Raw genomic sequence first — 18,646 nt, forward strand, 5'->3', positions numbered from 1 at the left:
ATAGCCCCACATCATCACATAGCATTCACCATACCTAGAGATTGGCATGGGGTACTTTCCATAAGATCGTCTCTCAGTGCAAATATTAGCTATTAGGTATAATATAGCTCAGCTATTAGGCTAACTGAAATAAAACCATGCCAATCTCTATTTGTATTTCTATCATGTTCTATTTCTATTTGTATTTCAATCTCTATAATGTATTTACGATACATTATTCATTCACAAAGAAAATTGGTGTCCTTAAAGGTTGGATTTTTCCTAATTTTTTAAATTAAGGCATTAAGTTCAATTTCCAAAAGATGATTTTTTATTCCTCTTTTTAGTCAACTTTAGCATGGGTGTATTCACTTATGCATTGCACTGTATATATATATATATATATATATATATATATATATATATATATATATATATATATATACATACAGTATATATCGGCATTTACAACACACTTTCAATAAAATAACACATCACAACATCAATGAAAATCACTCTTATTGGTTTTAAGAGTAAATCTAATAATGATGATCCCATCAAAACTGAAATAATATAGAAATGCCTAAAACTGTAACTCACCAGAGTTCGTGACTAGGAAGGAAAAAATGAAGAACTCTGTTTCCTCTGAGCATTTCATGTATCACGTAACCTTTTTAAATACAGCGCAAATTAGATGAATTCAACAGAAAAACACAATATTTTGTGAAATACTCAACAGAAATAACCTTTTCCACAGGACAATTCGAACCAGCAATCTCATAAGATGAGCTGTGTCCCAATGTGAAGGCTGCATCCTTTGAAGGACGCATCATGTAGCCTTCGTATAATTTCCTTATTGCGCAACTAGGTGTTCCCGGTCACTGCTCCTGGCGCCTAGCAATGGTGCGAGAGTACAGATGTGTCCTGATTATTCATTTGATATAATTGAGTGAACAGCTATGGAGCCAGAATTGGCTATTGTCATTTTTATGTGTACATTTTACTGGAAGACATGGTGAGGATGTTTCAGCCCTGGTGCTGCCAGGTCATGTATTTACGGCTTAGCCAAGACCATGGCCAGATAAATTAAGCTGGTTTGCTGCGTCCCAATTCAGAGGCTGCGTCCTGAATTGCCGGATTACACTTTAAATTGTTCAAGTATTGGGTCTTAACTTACGTAAATAATGTAATGATATATGAAAAGAAAACTTAAATAGGCCTCTATATATAAAAAAAAAAAACAATGTTCAGTTATATCTTACCTTGATGTGATTTTGTAGGCTGGTGTTTTGTTTTTATTATGTACACAAATGGACCATGGTTAACATATTTACACAGGTTTTCAACCCTGTTTCAATATAAAAGCCAGTTGAATATAAAAAGTCCAGTGCAAATGTTACTCCCGCTCGTCATTGGCAGCTGTCACAGTAGCTAGGCGACAAGAACAATCTTCCGTAGGATAGGAAGCTTCAGCGCTTCCGAGCGCTTCAGATGCACCCTTTGATATGGGACGCAGCTAGTAGTTAGAAACAATTTGTTAATATTGTGACAATAGATCTACATTTTGTTACTTTAATTTTCGGAACCACATACTTCATTAACTATTCACGTATAAATGTGAAGTAACCTACTGAAGTACTTTTGTTAACTCACAGGACAGCAACACTACAAATTTATGTTCTTTTACAATATGAAGCATTGTTTTAGAGTACATTACATTAAACTACACAAAAGTATATAGTTTAAATGTAACAACCTTGAAAATATTCAGAAGTAAAATGCCACATACGCAGTAATGCAGTAGTAGCCATAAAACAGTAGTTATGAAAAGTACTTTTTTCAGAAATATAGACCTACTCTTTCTGAAAAAAATCTCAGTGACACGGCAGTCGTCGATTGAGTCAGCCCTGCAAACCTGTTGGTAGACAACTTAGTGGATAGTGGAACATAGTGGATAGTGGAAATATGCAGTCAACAACTCTGGAGACCGTCCCAGATGATGTCCCACCAGCAGGAGGCCTTACCAGGGTCTCTATTGTGGAGCCCATCCCGGTCCAGCGGCTCCACCAGGGTCTCCCTGCTCAGCTCAATGCAAGTCTACATCATTTTTTCTTATTTTATGTACTGTACATTTAAATGTTTATGTTGATTTTGATATGTTCAACGTATGTTGGAAAAAGTACTTTTATGTAGCCTATAAAACGATTTTATTTTAAAAAAAAAAGAATTTGTTTCATATAGAAATTATGACTGTCATTACAAAAATAAACAATGTCCTGAACAATTCATTCTCTTTTATTTACACATTTAAAGTTGCATAAAAATAAATAATGTACTGATTTTTCTTTCCTTTTAAAAAATAAGAGTGAAAAAGGTTAAACAAGAATATGCAGAAAAAAAATATATTTTTCAACCATTCTCTCTAGAAGAGAAAACAGCCTGTCCATCCTCTCCCTCCTCTCCTGTGCTCTCCTCGCCTCTCTCTGTAGTTGCATGTCTTCTCTGATCAAGTCCAAAAACTCGTCTTCTCTGTCTCGCCGCATTCGTTCTGCTGCTGCTGGTGCTGCTGCCCCTGGCTCTTCCTCACCTTCCACCCCACTGCTGAACTCGGCCCCGGTGTGTCCTCAGGGGTTGAGGCAATGAGGACAGGGGGGTTGGTGCAATACACCTCATCCATGAGGACAAACCAGGGCCAAGTTTCAGCAGTGGGTTTCCTACTCACACCCTCACCTGTCCCAGGACACTTGCAATCCTAAGGCAGAGCAAATTAACCATGGCTTGTTAACAACAACAGCAAAATAAATTTCAGCAAAGATGTGTGTATTAACTTTTTTACCTTGTATTTTTTTTTAAGTTGTCACTTTTTTTTTTCTTTTCTTTTGCCTGTATGGGAGTTACCTTCCCCAGCAGACCCATTTTCTCCAGAATTGCTCTTAAAAAGCAGAAAAGGGTACTTACGAAAAATATTAACACAGTATTAACATTACTGCATTGTTAACACCGTAAAATATGACACATCAGGACATGCATACAAAACACTTCAGAAATCATATTTCTGGATACTCAAATGTGGTTAAAACCTTTGTAGACATAGCTTGCATGACAGTACTACAAATACACATAAAAGTGAAACCCCATTGCCTTATCTAATGCTTTTTTTTTATTGTTGTGGGCTTTATAGGGTGAGTGATATATCCTATAATACACAAGTGAGACAGACTGGTGCAAATATTACAAATAACGTTAGGTCGTTTAAATAATACATTAGTAACCGAGACGTTCCCTTTCAGTCTCTCACGTTCGACGCAACGTCGACATGACGACGTAATTGGGATCCCATAGAAAACGCCACAGTTACTGCCACATCCAGCGCCATACGCAAGACTCTCAGACCCCCAACTGCTGGGGCGGAAGACCTGCGTAGAGGGAGTTCAACTGCTGTTCCATTATATCCCACACAGAGGAACTCTTGGATAACACTGGGAAAGCGTGCCTTTCCGGGGAAAGGACGGTGCGGAACCACATCCTGCCCGAAGGGCGGTAACATGTGGAGAATACACATATGGACTGGCCGAAGGGGCAGTGCAACATATGGAATGTCACTGGGGTGGCTCCAGCTGAAGGGGGAGACTACACTTGACAGTGACGGCAGAGCAGACTCTGCCGAGGGAAAGACACGGTTCACCGCAGGGAGCTGGTCGTGGAAGAATACACATATGGGATCGCCGCAGAGATCACCACAAATGGAACCCAGCCTAGCACAAGTTACATAAGCATAGGAGCACTAGGCCTGGTGTCGGATGCTCCGCAACGTCCAACTGCTGAAGGGGTGCGGAGGAACTCACAGGGTTTGCCAAGTGGGGAACTCGACTGGAGCAAAAAGCGCACGTATCCATTCCGAAGAAGGGAGTGGCGCAGCAAGCCGACACTAGAGCAGGAACTTCGGTGTTACCAGCTGGTTAAAGCGAGCACACAGGAAAAAAACAACTCAACACGTAGGCTATAAAAACCTAGCGAACGTGTTTGGTGTCGCCCAGCCCGCAGCTCTACATATGTTTGTCAGCGAGGTGCCGAGTGCCAGCGCCCAGGAAGAAGCGACACCCCTAGTGGAGTGGGCTTTCAACCCGGGCGGGCAGGGCACGCCTTGGGCTTCGTAAGCCAAGGCGATGGCATCCACTATCCAGTGGGCCATCCTCTGCTTGGAGACAGCCTTTCCCTTCTGCTGGCCTTCCTAACAGACGAAGAGCTGATCTGAGGTCCTGAGGCTTTGCGTTCTGTCCACGTACAGACGCAGAGCGCGAACTGGACAGAGAAAAGCCAGGGCTGGGTCTGCCTCCTCTGAAGGAAGCGCTTGCAGGTTCACTACCTGGTCCCGGAAGGGAGTGGTAGGAACCTTGGGCACGTATCCGGGCCGGGGTCTCAGGATCATGTGAGAGTTATCCGGGCCGAATTCTAGGCACGATTCGTCGACCGAAAATGCATGCAGGTCCCCTAACCTCTTGATAGAGGCCAATGCAACCAGGAGTACTGTCTTACAGGACAGGATTTTTAACTCAGCTGATTGCAGAGGCTCAAAGGTTGGTCTCTGAAGTGCCCCAAAAAAACCCCAAGAGGGTATAGAGAGTGTGCGAGGAGGATTCAGTCTCCTCGCTCCCCTCAGGAACCTGACAATCAGGTCGTGCTTTCCCAAAGACTTACCATCAACAGGATCGTGATGTGCAGCAATAGCGGCAACATACACTTTAAGGGTGGAGGGAGACAGCCTTCGCTCCAGCCCATCTTGCAGGAAGTAAAGCACGGCTCTGATCGAGCAAGATTGGGGGTTCTCCTCATGAGCAGGTTGATGAACAGGTTCCTCTTCAACGCATAGAGGCGCCTCGTAGAGGGGGCTCTAGCGGAAGTGATGATGTCAACTACCGCAGGGGGTAGGTCACCTAGAACCTCCGCGTCCTGTCCAGGGACCAGATATGGAGTTTCCAGAGGTCTGGACGCGGGTGCCATAGGGTGCCCCGTCTCTGAGAGAGCAGGTCCTCTCTCAGAGGGATGGGCCAGGGAGGGGCTGTCGTGAGGAGCACTAGTTCCGGGAACCAGGTCCGGTTGGGCCAATACGGCGCAATTAGCAAGACCTGCTCCTCATCCTCCCTGACTTTGCACAAGGTCTGTGCAAGAAGGCTCACTGGGGAAAAACGCATACTTGCTTAGGCCCCGGTGCCATCTGTGTGCCAGAGCATCCGTGCCGAGGGTCCCCTCGGTCAGGGAATAGAATAACTGGCAGTGAGATGTGTCTGGGGCGGCAAACAGATCTACCTGTGCGGTCCCGAAGTGCCTGAAAAACAGCTGGACCACCTGGGGATGGAGTCGCCATTATCCTGGTAGCACTTGCTGCCGTGAAAGCTCGTCGGCTGCACGGTTGAGCAGGCCCAGAATGTAAATGGCACAAAGCGACCTCAGATGCTTCTGAGTCCAGAGGAGGAGATGGCGGGCAAGTTGTGACATGCGGCGGGAGCATAGACCAGACCCTGGCAGTTGATGTACGCAACGGTCGCAGTGCTGTCCGTACGGACAAGTACATGCTTGCCTAGTAGCAGCGTTTTTAAGCGGCTCAGTGTAAGATGTACTGCTAACAACTCGAGGCAGTTGATGTGCCAATGCAGTTGAGGCCCCGTCCACAGACCTGAAGGTGCATGCCCGTTGTACGTGGCCCCCCAGCTGGTGGCAGAGGCATCCGTGGAGACCACAGAGTGCCTGGACACTTGTTCCAGAGGAACACCTGCCTGCAGGAACGAAGGGTCCGACCAAAAGCTGAGAGTTTGGAGACAGTGCGGAGTCACTTGGACCTGGCACGAGCCGCTCTGCCACGCCCATCTCGGGACTCGATCGTGGAGCCAGTGTTGGAGCGGCCTCATATGAAGCAATCCGAGCGGTGTAACCGAGGCTGCAGATGCCATATGCCCCAGGAGCCTCTGAAAAAGTTTCAGTGGTGCCGCTATTCTGTGTCTTAGCGTGCTCACGCAGTTCAACACTGACTGGACACGGGCCTCTGTGAGGCGCGCTGTCATGTTGATCGAGACCAACTCCATACTGAGAAAAGAGATCCTCTGCCCGGGGGTGAGTTTGCTCTTTTCCCAGTTGACCTAGGGCTGAGGTGACTGAGCGCCATGTCCCTGTGTTCGCACAACTGCTCTCTCGACTGGGCCAAAATAAGCCAGTCGTTGAGATAGTTGAGAATGCAAACACCACGCTCGCACATGGGAGCAATGGCCGCCGACTTTCGTGAAGACGCGGGCGACAGGGCCTGCCCGAAGGGTAAGACCTTGTACTGATATGCCCGCCCCTCGAATGCAAAGCGAAGAAACGGTCTGTGTCGAGGGAGAATCGAGACATGAAAGTACGCGTCCTTCAGGTCGATCGCTGCAAACCAATCTTGGGGACGGATGCATTTGAAAATGTGTTTCTGCCTAAGCATCTTGAATGGTAGCCTGTGAAGGGACCGGTTCAGGACGCGCAGGTCCAAGATTGGCCGTAACCCACCACCTTTCTTGGGTACGGGCTGTAGAAGCCGGTCTTCATATCGGCTGGAGGGACCGGCTCGATCGCGTCCTTCACCAGTAGGACTGCGATCTCTGCCCTGAGCACAGGGGCATTGTCCTCCAGAACACGGGTGAACAGAATGCCCATGAAAGCAGGCGGACGCCGGGCGAACTGAATCGCATAGTCGAGTCTGATGGTACGGATGAGCCAGCGAGACGGGCTGGGAAGCGTTAACCAGGCTCCCAGAGACCGAGCAAGCGGGACCAACGGCACCACAGACGTACCCGGGGTGGGGCAGCTCGGCGGAATGCAGGGACCTGACTCGGACGGCACAGCGGCACGAAGTTGGGTCTGAGTGTGTGGTGCAGCACATACCTGCTTCCGTCAAAGGGCAGAGTGAGTGTGCGAAGCGTCAGTGCGTCCAGGACACAGCCACTGCTGCCCGCTGCAGACGAAGAGCTGATCTGAGGTCCTGAGGCTTTGCGTTCTGTCCACATACAGACGCAGAGCGCGAACTAGATAGAGAAAAGCCAGGGCTGGGTCTGCCTCCTCTGAAGGCAGCGCTTGCAGGTTCACTACCTGGTCCCAGAAGGGAGTGGTAGGAACCTTGGGCACGTATCCGGGCCGGGGTCTCAGGATCATGTGAGAGTTATCCGGGCCGAATTCTAGGCACGATTCATCGGCCGAAAATGCATGCAGGTCCCCTAACCTCTTGATAGAGGCCAATGCAACCAGGAGTACTGTCTTACAGGACAGGATTTTTAACTCAGCTGATTGCAGAGGCTCAAAGGGTGGTCTCTGAAGTGCCGAAAGAATCAGAGACAAAAAAAAACCAAGAGGGTATAGAGAGTGTGCGAGGAGGATTCAGTCTCCTCGCTCCCCTCAGGAACCTGACGATCAGGTCGTGCTTTCCCAAAGACTTACCATCAACAGGATCGTGATGTGCAGCAATAGCGGCAACATACACTTTAAGGGTGGAGGGAGACAGCCTTCGCTCCAGCCCTTCTTGCAGGAAGTAAAGCACGGCTCTGATCGAGCAAGATTGGGGGTTCTCCTCATGAGCAGGTTGATGAACAGGTTCCACTTCAATGCATAGAGGCGCCTCGTAGAGGGGGCTCTAGCGGAAGTGATGGTGTCAACTACCGCAGGGGGTAGGTCACCTAGAACCTCCGCGTCCCGTCCAGGGACCAGATATGGAGTTTCCAGAGGTCTGGATGCGGGTGCCATAGGGTGCCCCGTCTCTGAGAGAGCAGGTCCTCTTTCAGAGGGATGGGCCAAGGAGGGGCTGTCGCGAGGAGCACTAGTTCCGGGAACCAGGTCCGGTTGGGCCAGTACGGCGCAATTAGCAAGACCTGCTCCTCGTCCTCCCTGACTTTGCACAAGGTCTGTGCAAAAAGGCTCACTGGGGGAAACACATACTTGCTTAGGCCCCAGGGCCAGCTGTGTGCCAGAGCATCCGTGCCGAGGGTCCACTTGGTCAAGGAATAGAACAACTGGCAGTGAGACGTTTCCGGGGCGGCAAACAGATCTACCTGTGTGGTCCCGAAGCGCCTGAAAATCAGCTGGACCACCTGGGGATGGAGTCGCCATTCTTCTGGTAGCACTTGCTGCCGTGAAAGCTCGTCGGCTGCACGGTTGAGCAGATCCGGAATGTAAATGGTACGAAGCGACCTCAGATGCTTCTGACTCCAGAGGTGGAGATGGTGGGCAAGTTGTGACATGCGGCGGGAGCGTAGACCAGACCCTGGCAGTTGATGTACGCAACGGTCGCAGTGCTGTCCGTACGGACAAGTACATGCTTGCCTAGTAGCAGCATTTTGAAGCGGCTCAGTGTAAGATGTACTGCTAACAACTCGAGGCAGTTCATGTGCCAATGCAGTTGAGGCCCCGTCCACAGGCCTGTAGGTGCATGCCCGTTGTACGTGGCCCCCCAGCCGGTGGCAGAGGCATCCGTGGAGACCACAGAGTGCCTGGACACTTGTTCCAGAGGAACACCTGCCTGCAGGAACGAAGGGTCCGACCACAAGCTGAGAGTTTGGAGACAGTGCGGAGTCACTTGGACCTGGCACGAGCCGCTCTGCCACGCCCATCTCGGAACTCGATCGTGGAGCCAGTGTTGGAGCGGCCTCATATGAAGCAATACGAACGGTGTAACCGCGGCTGCAGATGCCATATGCCCCAGGAGCCTCTGAAAAAGTTTCAGTGGTGCCGCTATTCTGTGTCTTAGCGTGCTCACGCAGTTCAACACTGACTGGACACGGGCCTCTGTGAGGCGCGCTGTCATGTTGATCGAGTCCAACTCCATACTGAGAAAAGAGATCCTCTGCCTGGGGGTGAGTTTGCTCTTTTCCCAGTTGACCCGAAGCCCTAGGTGGCTGAGGTGATTGAGCACCATTTTCCTGTGTTCGCACAACTGCTCTCTCGACTGAGCCAGAATAAGCCAGTCGTCGAGGTAGTTGAGGATGCATCACCACGCTCGCACATGGGAGCAATGGCCGCCGACTTTCGTGAAGACGCGGGGCGACAGGGCCTGTCCGAAGGGTAAGACCTTGTACTGATATGCCTGCCCCTCGAACGCAAAGCAAAGAAACGGTCTGTGTCGAGGGAGAATCGAGACATGAAAGTACGCGTCCTTAAGGTTGATCGCTGCAAACCAATCTTGGGGACGGATGCATTTGAAAATGCGTTTCTGCCTAAGCATCTTGAATGGTAGCCTGTGAAGGGACCGGTTCAGGACGCGCAGGTCCAAGATTGGCCGTAACCCACCACCTTTCTTGGGTACAATGAAGTACGGGCTGTAGAAGCCGGTCTTCATATCGGCTGGAGGGACCGGCTCGATCGCGTCCTTCACCAGTAGGACTGCGATCTCTGCCCTGAGCACAGGGGCATTTTCCGCCAGAACACGGGTGAACAGAATGCCCTTGAAAGCAGGGGGGCGCCGGGCGAACTGAATCGCATAGCCGAGTCTGATGGTATGGATGAGCCAGCGAGACAGGCGTTAACCAGGCTCCCAGAGACCGAGGAAGCAGGACCAACGGCACCACAGACGTACCCGGGGTGGGGCAGCGCGGAGGAATGCAGGGACCTGACTCGGACGGCACACCGGCCCGGGGTCTGAGTGTGTGGTGCAGCACATACCTTCTTCCGTCGAAGGGCAGAGTGAGTGTGCGAAGCGTCAGTGCGTCCAGGACACAGCCACTGCTGCCCGCTGGCGATGAAAGAGGGGCTCGGGAGTGACAAGGCATGGTGGCGTCGTCGATTGCCAAGCGTGCCCTCTTGGGGCACAGAGGTTTCAGAAATTGGTCTTTTTTTTGAATATGTGGGAACAAAAAGAAAAGGAAACAAAAGATTCTCCACCCGGCCCTCCACCGGGGGAAGGAGTGGCGCTTTCGCCATCTCCTGAAAAGCAACTTGATCCACCTCTGGGCCGCCCGTCTCAGGGTCATTTGCACCGTCGCTTGCCTCCTGGTTTGGCAGCGGCCTGGACTGGCGGGGTTGGCTTCCTACGGCATGCTGAGGCCTGGATGGTTGCTGCTGCTGGGGCTTAGCGGGAGCGGAGGACGCTGCAAAAGGCCGACCTCGGCCACGAGTAGACGGAGGGTCTGCGGTCGGCGGACGGGTGGGAGCAGTAGTGGTCCACCGGGGCAGGATGTGCCGGATGGCCTCTGTCTGCTTCTGTGCGGCCGAGAACTGTTGGGCAAAGCTCTCGACCGCGTCGCCGAACAACCCAACCTGGGAAAGAGGGGCATCCAGGAACCGATATTTATCGGTGTCCCTCATATCCGCCAGGTTGAGCCAAAGGTGGCACTCCTGGACCACCAAGGTGGACATCAACTGATCTACTTAACTTGCGGTTTCCTTCGTCGCCCAGAGGGCGAGGTCAGTTGCCACACAGAGATCCTGGAGGAGCTCTGGGTCAGAACCACCCTCGTTCATGTCCATGAGCACCTGGGCCTGGTGGGCCTGGTGGAGCTGTAAGTGCCATGGCATGGAGGGCGGAAGACCGGACGAAAACTTACAGGCCTTGGACGGGAGGCGTGGAATACCCCACCAAGAGGAGGCAGTCACTACAGGTGAGACCGGGAGTATAAAAGAGCTCCTGTGCAATACATCATCGACTTATTTTCTAAAGGAGACTGTGTGTTTGAAGGTGCAATCTGAGCAGGCAAGTTTATAATATGGCCAGCACTAGCACTGCAAATTTTAAAATGTGTGTTCATCAGTGTTATACTCTCAGTCTCACCTGTAGTGACGTCATGGGCTGCCACCTGCCAATGTCAAGTTCAATGTCTTCCACTTCAACTTAATGTAATCAGAGTTAAGCACAAAATAGATCTCAATGTGTCACTTGCGCTGAAACACCTGAAGTGTGTGCACAGAAAGATGCTTTAGACAGCATGCGATCCTGAATTCAGTTCTCTTTAACTCCGCATTGCAATTGAACGTTCATATATGCACTGAATTACAGCATTTTCAAATATCCGTCTAACCGGGTATTCATGCAGACATAGTTCGTTATCTCTTAACTCTTTCCTCGCCATTGAAGGAATTTTCTAGCTTTCCGTGTTTTCACTGATATACGATAGGGGGCGCTATTCTATCTTAAATGCATCTGATTGGCCATTGTGTGGGGTACATTGGGTAACAATATTACTCTAAACTATAGCACAAACTGTACACTTTTTAGGCTTTAAACATTTCCTCTTTTACAGGTTCAACAGAGAGTGAAGATGATCTGAGGATTGTGCTGCTGGGAAAAACGGGAGTTGGGAAGAGTGCAACTGGAAATACCATCTTAGGAGGAGAAGCATTTACAGCAGAAACATCTCAAGAGTCCGTGACTAAAGAGAGTCAAAAAGAATCATCTGAAATCAACGTCCGACACGTCACTGTGATCGACACTCCAGGACTGTTTGATACTGAACTTACTAATGAGGAGATCCAGAGAGAAATCAGCAACTGCATCTCCATGATCCTGCCTGGACCACATGTGTTCATCATTGTGCTCAATTTAGGACAACGATTCACTCAAGAAGAAGCGACAACAGTGAAGATAATCCAAGAGACGTTTGGTGAGAAATCTTTAATGTACACCATGGTGCTCTTCACCAGAGGAGATGATCTGAAGGACAAAACTATTGAACAGTGTTTGGGGAAACCTGGATCTGCTCTGATGAAGCTGATTGAAGCGTGTGGAAACAGATATCATGTGTTGAACAATAATCAGCCTGGAGACCGAACACAGGTGTCTGATCTACTGGAGAAGATAGACAACATGGTGAAAGCAAACGGGGGGAGTTTCTACACGTGTAAGTTGTTCAGACAGATGGAGAGAGAAAGACAAGAACAACAGATGAAGATCCTGATGGACAGAGTCAGAGAAAGAGAAGAACTGATGAAGAAACTAGAAGAAGAGATGATAAGAGAGCGAGAGACATTTAAAAATAAAATAGAGCAACTGATGAAAGAAAAAGACAATCTTCAGATCAAATACCACACAGAAATAGACAGACTGATGAACAGAATAGAGAATGAGAGGAAGAATAGAGAAGAGGAATATATAAAAAGAGAAGAACGATATAAAACATTAATGAAAGAGAAAGAAGATCTTCAGTCTAATCATGAAGCAGAAGAAAACAAGATGAAGATCCTGATGGAGAGAATGGAGCAAATGAGCAGAGAAAGAGAAGAACTGATGAAACATAAAGTAGAGAAAGAGAGAATGAAGATGATGATGGAGGAAGAAAGACTGACTCAAGAGAAAGAGAGAAAGAGAAGTGAAGAAGAATTGAAAGAGAGAGAAGACCGATATAAAAGAGAAATGAAGGAACAGGAGGTGCAGATGCGAGATGAGATGAAGAAAGAACAAGAGATGTTTAAAGATGAAATAAAGGAAATGAAGAAAGACAAAGAGACTGTGAAAAATGAAAAAGACAATCTTCAGATCAAATACCACACAGAAATAGACAGACTGATGAACACAATAGAGAATGAAAGACAGAATCATGATAAAGACCGACAGAGAAGAGAAGAAGAATTTAATGAGAGAGAAGAACGATTTAAAAGAGAAATGAAAGAGAGAGAGGAGCTTGAGAGAAAGATGCGAGACGAGATGAGACAAGAAAGAGAAACATTCAAACAAGAAAAAGAAAAACTTCAGATCTCATACAACACAGAAATAGACAGTCTGATGAACAGAATACAGAATGAACGACAGAATCATGAAAAAGAGAGAAAGATAAGAGACAACAAATATGCAGAAAAAGAAGAACGATATAAAATCCAGATGAGAAGAGAACGAGAGGAATGGGACCAGCAGAAACTGGAGGAAAAGACGAGAAGAGGAGAAGATGAGAAAAGAAGAGAGAGAGAAAAACTAATTTGTGATGAACAGATACAGACACTGAAGAGTGAAATGGAGGGAATAATCAGAGAGAAAGAGAGAATGAAGATGACGATGGAGGAAGAACGACAGAATCATGACAAAGAGAGAGAGAGGAGAGAAGAAGATGAGAAAAGAAGAGAGAGGGAAAAACAGATTTGTGATGAACAGATTCAGACACTGAAGAGTGAAATGGAGGGAATAATCAGAGAGAAAGAGAGAATAGAAAGAGAGAGACAAGAACAACTAGAGGATTTAGAGAAGAGACTGAAAGAAGAAATAAACAAAAGAGAAGATCAACGACAAAACTTTGAAGAAAAACTGAAGAGAAGTGAAAGACAAACAATCAAGCATCTATTTCACAGACTCCATGTTGAAGTCAAACACCTCAATAAACTGAGAGCTTCAGATGTTCTTCAGATAACCAAACATTCATTACAGTCTCATGAGTCTTGTGCTGAAGAGGAGCTGATTCAGACTTTCACACTAAAGCTACTTATGATGGACTACAGAGCAAGATACATTCATGCTAAAGAGACCAGTGAAATGTCTTTGTCTAATGAAGGAAACAGTCAATCTGAACTCATTCAACCGATGGATGTTCAGATGGCCGTATTTCACTGTGCTGATGGTTTCCTGAAGCAGCTGATGGTCACTAAACTGTCCCAGTGTCAGTACGCTGTGCCTCTGCTTGTTCCTGATCCATTCACACAACAGATTGAGTTTCCTCTCTGGACATTCAGACAAATCAACAAGAGCTGGAAGAAGAGAAACACCAACTATGAAACCATCAGTCAAACCCAGCCGATCTACAAGGCAGAAACTCCAATGGTGTTTTTCTTCAGGTTTGGCTCTGTGTCTTCATCCAAGTCTCAGCTGATGAACAGTCTGATCAATGAGAAACACAACACGTTCTTCCACAGGAACTGCCCGGGCAGCAGCAGATCCAGAGTCCTGATGGATGGAGTGGTGGAGATCGCCTGGTTCTGCCCCTCTGGGAAAGACACGGATAAATTCACTGACTGTGTTGCGTTCTGTAATCTACACGGCGATGCAGGAGACCATGAGAAACAGCTGCAGATCCTCACTGAAATGGCCTCAGTCAATGTTGTTCTTCTACCACGACTGGACAGGAATGACAGACATGCAGCAAAGATACAAAACCTGTTCAGTAACAGAAAGCCACTCACTTGTCTTTTTACTGAGGATGAATCTGCTGTAACTAAGTTAAAGAAAGGGAAATTCAAAATTGGTCTGAAAGACAGAAATCAGTCAGATGTATCTGAAGAACTCAGGGGAGCGATAAATGATTGTCTCTCCGAATCATCTTCCACTTTCAGACTTGAAGATGTGGCCAGACTCTCAGACATCAGAGTAGATGAGGAAGATGATGAAGACTGCAGGAGAGGAAGAGATGCAGCACAGCAGATGATGAGTTTGCTGAAGGAGAAAGATCTGAGAGAAATCAAAGATTCATTTCTGCCTCATCAGGGGAAACTGTGGCATCAGTGGTGTCAGAAGAACAAAGAACTGCATCGACCTCAAGGAGAAGAGATAGAAATGGTAACAAGTGAGAAAGAAAAAGAGATGAAGAAAATCCGTGACCAACAGCATGAATGTGACATCGGCAAGTTTATGATGCAGTTTATTAAAGAAATGAACTCATATGGTGAACATGAGAAGATGTTTTTTCTCAAATGGCTCAGAATCCTCCTGGATGAACACACATCGGCTGACCTTTCTGCTCTACTCCACAAGTATGATGAAACATGGTCAGAAGTCTTAAAACTGAAAGACAACAGTGATAAATCTGAACAACATAAAGCTAAACAATCAGAACTTGAGAGAATATCTGAGGATCTTCAGGCTGCAGCCTTTGGTTTGGAGCACATCATGAGGGAGATCGGTCAGATCTATGAATCATGTTCATCTGTGAAGAAGCAAAAGAAAGGCCTGCAGTCTGACTTCTCTTCTCTCCCGAGTCTCGCAGCCGAGATGATGATCTCTGGATTTCCACTGGAGCTGATGGATGGAGATGCTGCTCATGTTCCTGTGATCTGGATCTCTGCTGTTCTAGAAGAGCTCATCCAGAAACTGGGAGACCAGAGAGTCTTTGTGCTGTCAGTTTTAGGGCTTCAGAGCTCTGGGAAATCCACCATGCTGAACGCCATGTTTGGGCTCCAGTTTGCCGTCAGTGCTGGCAGGACCACCAGAGGAGCTTTCATGCAGCTGGTCAGAGTCTCAGACGAGATGAAAACACAGATGAACTTTGACTATATTCTGGTTGTTGATACTGAGGGTCTTCATGCTCTAGAACTGGCTGGAAGATCAACAAGACATCATGATAATGAATTGGCCACATTTGTTGTTGGTCTTGGAAATCTGACATTGATCAACATCTTTGGAGAAAACCCAGCTGAGATGCAGGACGTTCTTCAGATTGTTGTTCAGGCCTTCATGAGGATGAAGAAGGTCAGACTGAATCCCAGCTGTGTGTTTGTGCATCAGAACGTCTCAGACGTCACAGCTGGAGAGAAGAACATGGAGGGAAGGAGACGACTGCAGGAGACACTGGATGAGATGACAAAACTCGCTGCTAAAGAGGAAGTCTGTGATGCAGAACGTTTCAGTGATGTCATTAGATTTGATGTTCAGAAAGATATGAAGTATTTTGCTCAGCTCTGGGAGGGAAGCCCACCAATGGCACCACCAAACCCAAACTACTGTGAGAAAATACAAGATCTAAAGGAAACTATTATGTCTCATCCCTCAAACTCACATGGAATGATGCTGATAGACCTAAAAGATCGTGTTAAAGATCTCTGGGAGGCTTTACTAAATGAACGATTCATCATCAGAAAGATTTCAGCCTACAGGAGACTGGAGGATGAATACAGCAAGTGGTCCTGGAGTCTTCGCAGTGCCATGATGGAAACTGAGAACGAACTACACAACAAAATAGACAATGAAGCAATTCATGAGGTTGAGGAAACTGATCTTCAAAGAGAACTGAAGACAACAAGAGAAGAAGTGAAAAAATCAATGGCAGAATTCTTTGAGAAAGACAAAGATAAAGATATACTGATTCAGTGGAAAACATTGTTTGAAATCAAAATCAAAGAGCTTCAGGAAAACATTGTGAGAGAAACAAAGAGGAAATTAAACAATATTCTTCAGCAGCGATACCTGAAGAAAGAGATTGATGCTCAGATGACACATCATGAAAACACTCTCTATGAAAAGAGCAAAGAACTTGCCTTGAAACTCAAAGACAAAGCAAATGATGAAGAAACACTGAAGAAAGAGTTTGATTTGTTTTGGGAACAGAGTGTGAAGAAGATCATCAGAGACACTCCTCCAATCAAAGACATTGATGTAATGAGAGATGCGAGAGAGATGTTCAGTGACATCTGTGAAAGTGCTCCTGTAGATCACTGGGGGGAGAGCAGAGATATTTTCTGTGTGCCCAGTTATTCAGATTATGTAAAGTTTAAAAAATCCAGTGTATTTGGAGGAGTCTTTACAAATGCCATTAGATCATTTCAAGGGATGTCTAAAGAAGATGAAGCCCAAATAAGATCATTAGTCACAGATGTTGCTCAGCAGACAGACAGAATGATTCAGTCATTTAACATTTCAAAGATGGGCTACAACATCAGTTACATCCAACAGCTCACAGGTTACATCAAGATAAGAGTGACAGAACATCAGGAAAGATCAAGGGAATATGAGTTCAAGAATAAATTCTTCATGGATTTGGTTTATTGCATCTGTAAGAGAGCAAACAAGACGATCACTGACCAACACAGACTGTTCAGAGAAGCCAATGATCCTGTAATATATGTTGAGAAGAAGAGAGGAGATTACTATAGTATTTTCCAGAAATACTGTCATGGAGCAACATCAGCTGTGATTTTTGGTGAGATCATCTGTCAGAAACTGAAAGAGCCCGTTGAGCAGAGCGTCTACAAGAAGACCGCCAGAGATCTGATCGATGAAATGAGAGAAAACTGTGAATCACTGAATGGAAACAGGTCACATCTGGAGAAACACATCCTGAAGACACTGGCAGAAGAGGAGGATTTTAACAAATACATGAACTATGTTCATAATCCCAGAGATCACTTCAAGAGTTTCATCAGAGATGAAGTCAGTCAGTACATCACTGATAGGTTCAGTGTCAGTGTTTTACCCAAGATGAAGGAGAACATTAAACTCCTGCAGCAGAAGATCATGAGAGCTGCACATAAATCTACTAAACATGTTGAAGAGAACAGAGGAGATGTTGGCTTGTGGTTGAAGAGTTTCACAGAGCACCTCTCATATGAGCTGATCTTCTCTCCAAAAGATCTTCTCAGTGGAGTCAAACATGATGATGTTGATGATTTCAGCCTCCTAGAAGAGGTGATAAGACATGAACTTCCTGCTATAATGACTGACATCAGCAGTAGAGTCAACACAGAGACATTTCCAGTAAAGCTGGACAGTAAACACAGACCAGATGAGCTTCTGATTGATCACTTCTGTCAGTGCTGTTGGGTTCAGTGTCCGTTCTGTGGAGCCATCTGCAGCAACAGCATAGAAAACTATCATGGAGATCACAGTGCTCCTTTCCACAGAGTGAATGGAATGAATGGGTTTATTTACAGAGGAACAACAAACTTATCTACTAGTATCTGCACATCATCAGTAGCAAGTGATCTGTCTTTTTATCCCAATGACTCAGATGATACAGTCCGATATAGAGACTACAGAAGAGCAGGAGGTGATTATGCAGCGTGGAGCATCAGCCCTGATCTCTCTGAACTGAACTACTGGAAGTGGTTTGTGTGCAGATTCCAGAAAGATCTGGAAAAACACTACAGTAAAACATTTGAGAGTCATGGTGAGATTCCACATGAATGGAGACAATACTCAAAACAGGACGCTATTGAGAGTTTAGATAAATACATATAATGAAGCAGATAAAGAAAGAGACTCTTGTGTCTCTTCTTAGATTTAGGAAGAAAGGAGTTTCTGTGACATTCATCAGTGAGAATCTGAGCTCATCTACACCTCAGAAGATCAGTGCTTCATCAAATACACCAGACGAGAGTTAAAGACAAGATTCAGTTCCTCATACATGACCTGAACTACAAAACAACATTTCTGAACATATGCCTAAATGATAAAACTCAAAATGCTTGATGAACATTAGAGTTTATTACTAATCAAAACAGAACTGAAAAAGATCTGTGATTGTTGATTTATGATTGAAGTGCATATATAAATGTGTTTGTTAAAGGCAGATTTTCATTTGCTGACAGTATTTCAGTCTTTACTCAAATTTATTACTTAGACATTACTAAAATATATCTGATAAAATAATGTTTATTACACAATACTGTGATCAAAATCTCTAATTCTCCATGGTCTTGTACAGTGAGTTATAGCAAACATAAAACCACAAAGATTATAATTGTAATTTCTGTAAAGCTGCTGACATTGAGACATATATCTCTGTAAATCTGCTTTGAAATCATATATAATGTGACAACAATAATAAATAAAAACAAAAAGTCTAGCTTCAAAAGAGTTAAGAAATGAAATGCTCTGAGTCTGGATCTGCTGATCTTCCACTTCTGCCCTGTGTGTATCTGAACAACAGAACTAAAGTCAACGGGACACAAACACACAGTGTGACTTTGACACATGAGAAAATGTGTGTGTTTACTTGCAGAAAGATTTGTGTTGATGAGCAATGAAGGCTATACA

At 46.0% G+C, this 18,646-nt stretch overlaps 1 protein-coding gene across 1 annotated transcript in view; it reads left to right on the forward strand.

Annotated features, from left to right (window-relative positions):
• Positions 1 to 18,037, forward strand: part of LOC311301790 (interferon-induced very large GTPase 1-like) — a 69,783-nt gene extending 51,746 nt beyond the window's left edge. Inside the window, exon 5 of the mRNA XM_084427119.1 lies at positions 11,223 to 18,037. Coding sequence (XP_084283245.1) covers positions 11,223 to 17,848 — 6,626 coding nt within the window. The 3' untranslated portion in view covers positions 17,849 to 18,037. The remainder of the gene's footprint in view (positions 1 to 11,222) is intronic.
• Positions 18,038 to 18,646: the final 609 nt, after the last annotated feature.

The sequence above is a fragment of the Rutilus rutilus genome (assembly GCF_951802725.1).
Source record: "Rutilus rutilus genome assembly, chromosome: 1".
In the NCBI taxonomy this organism is placed as follows: domain Eukaryota; kingdom Metazoa; phylum Chordata; class Actinopteri; order Cypriniformes; family Leuciscidae; genus Rutilus; species Rutilus rutilus.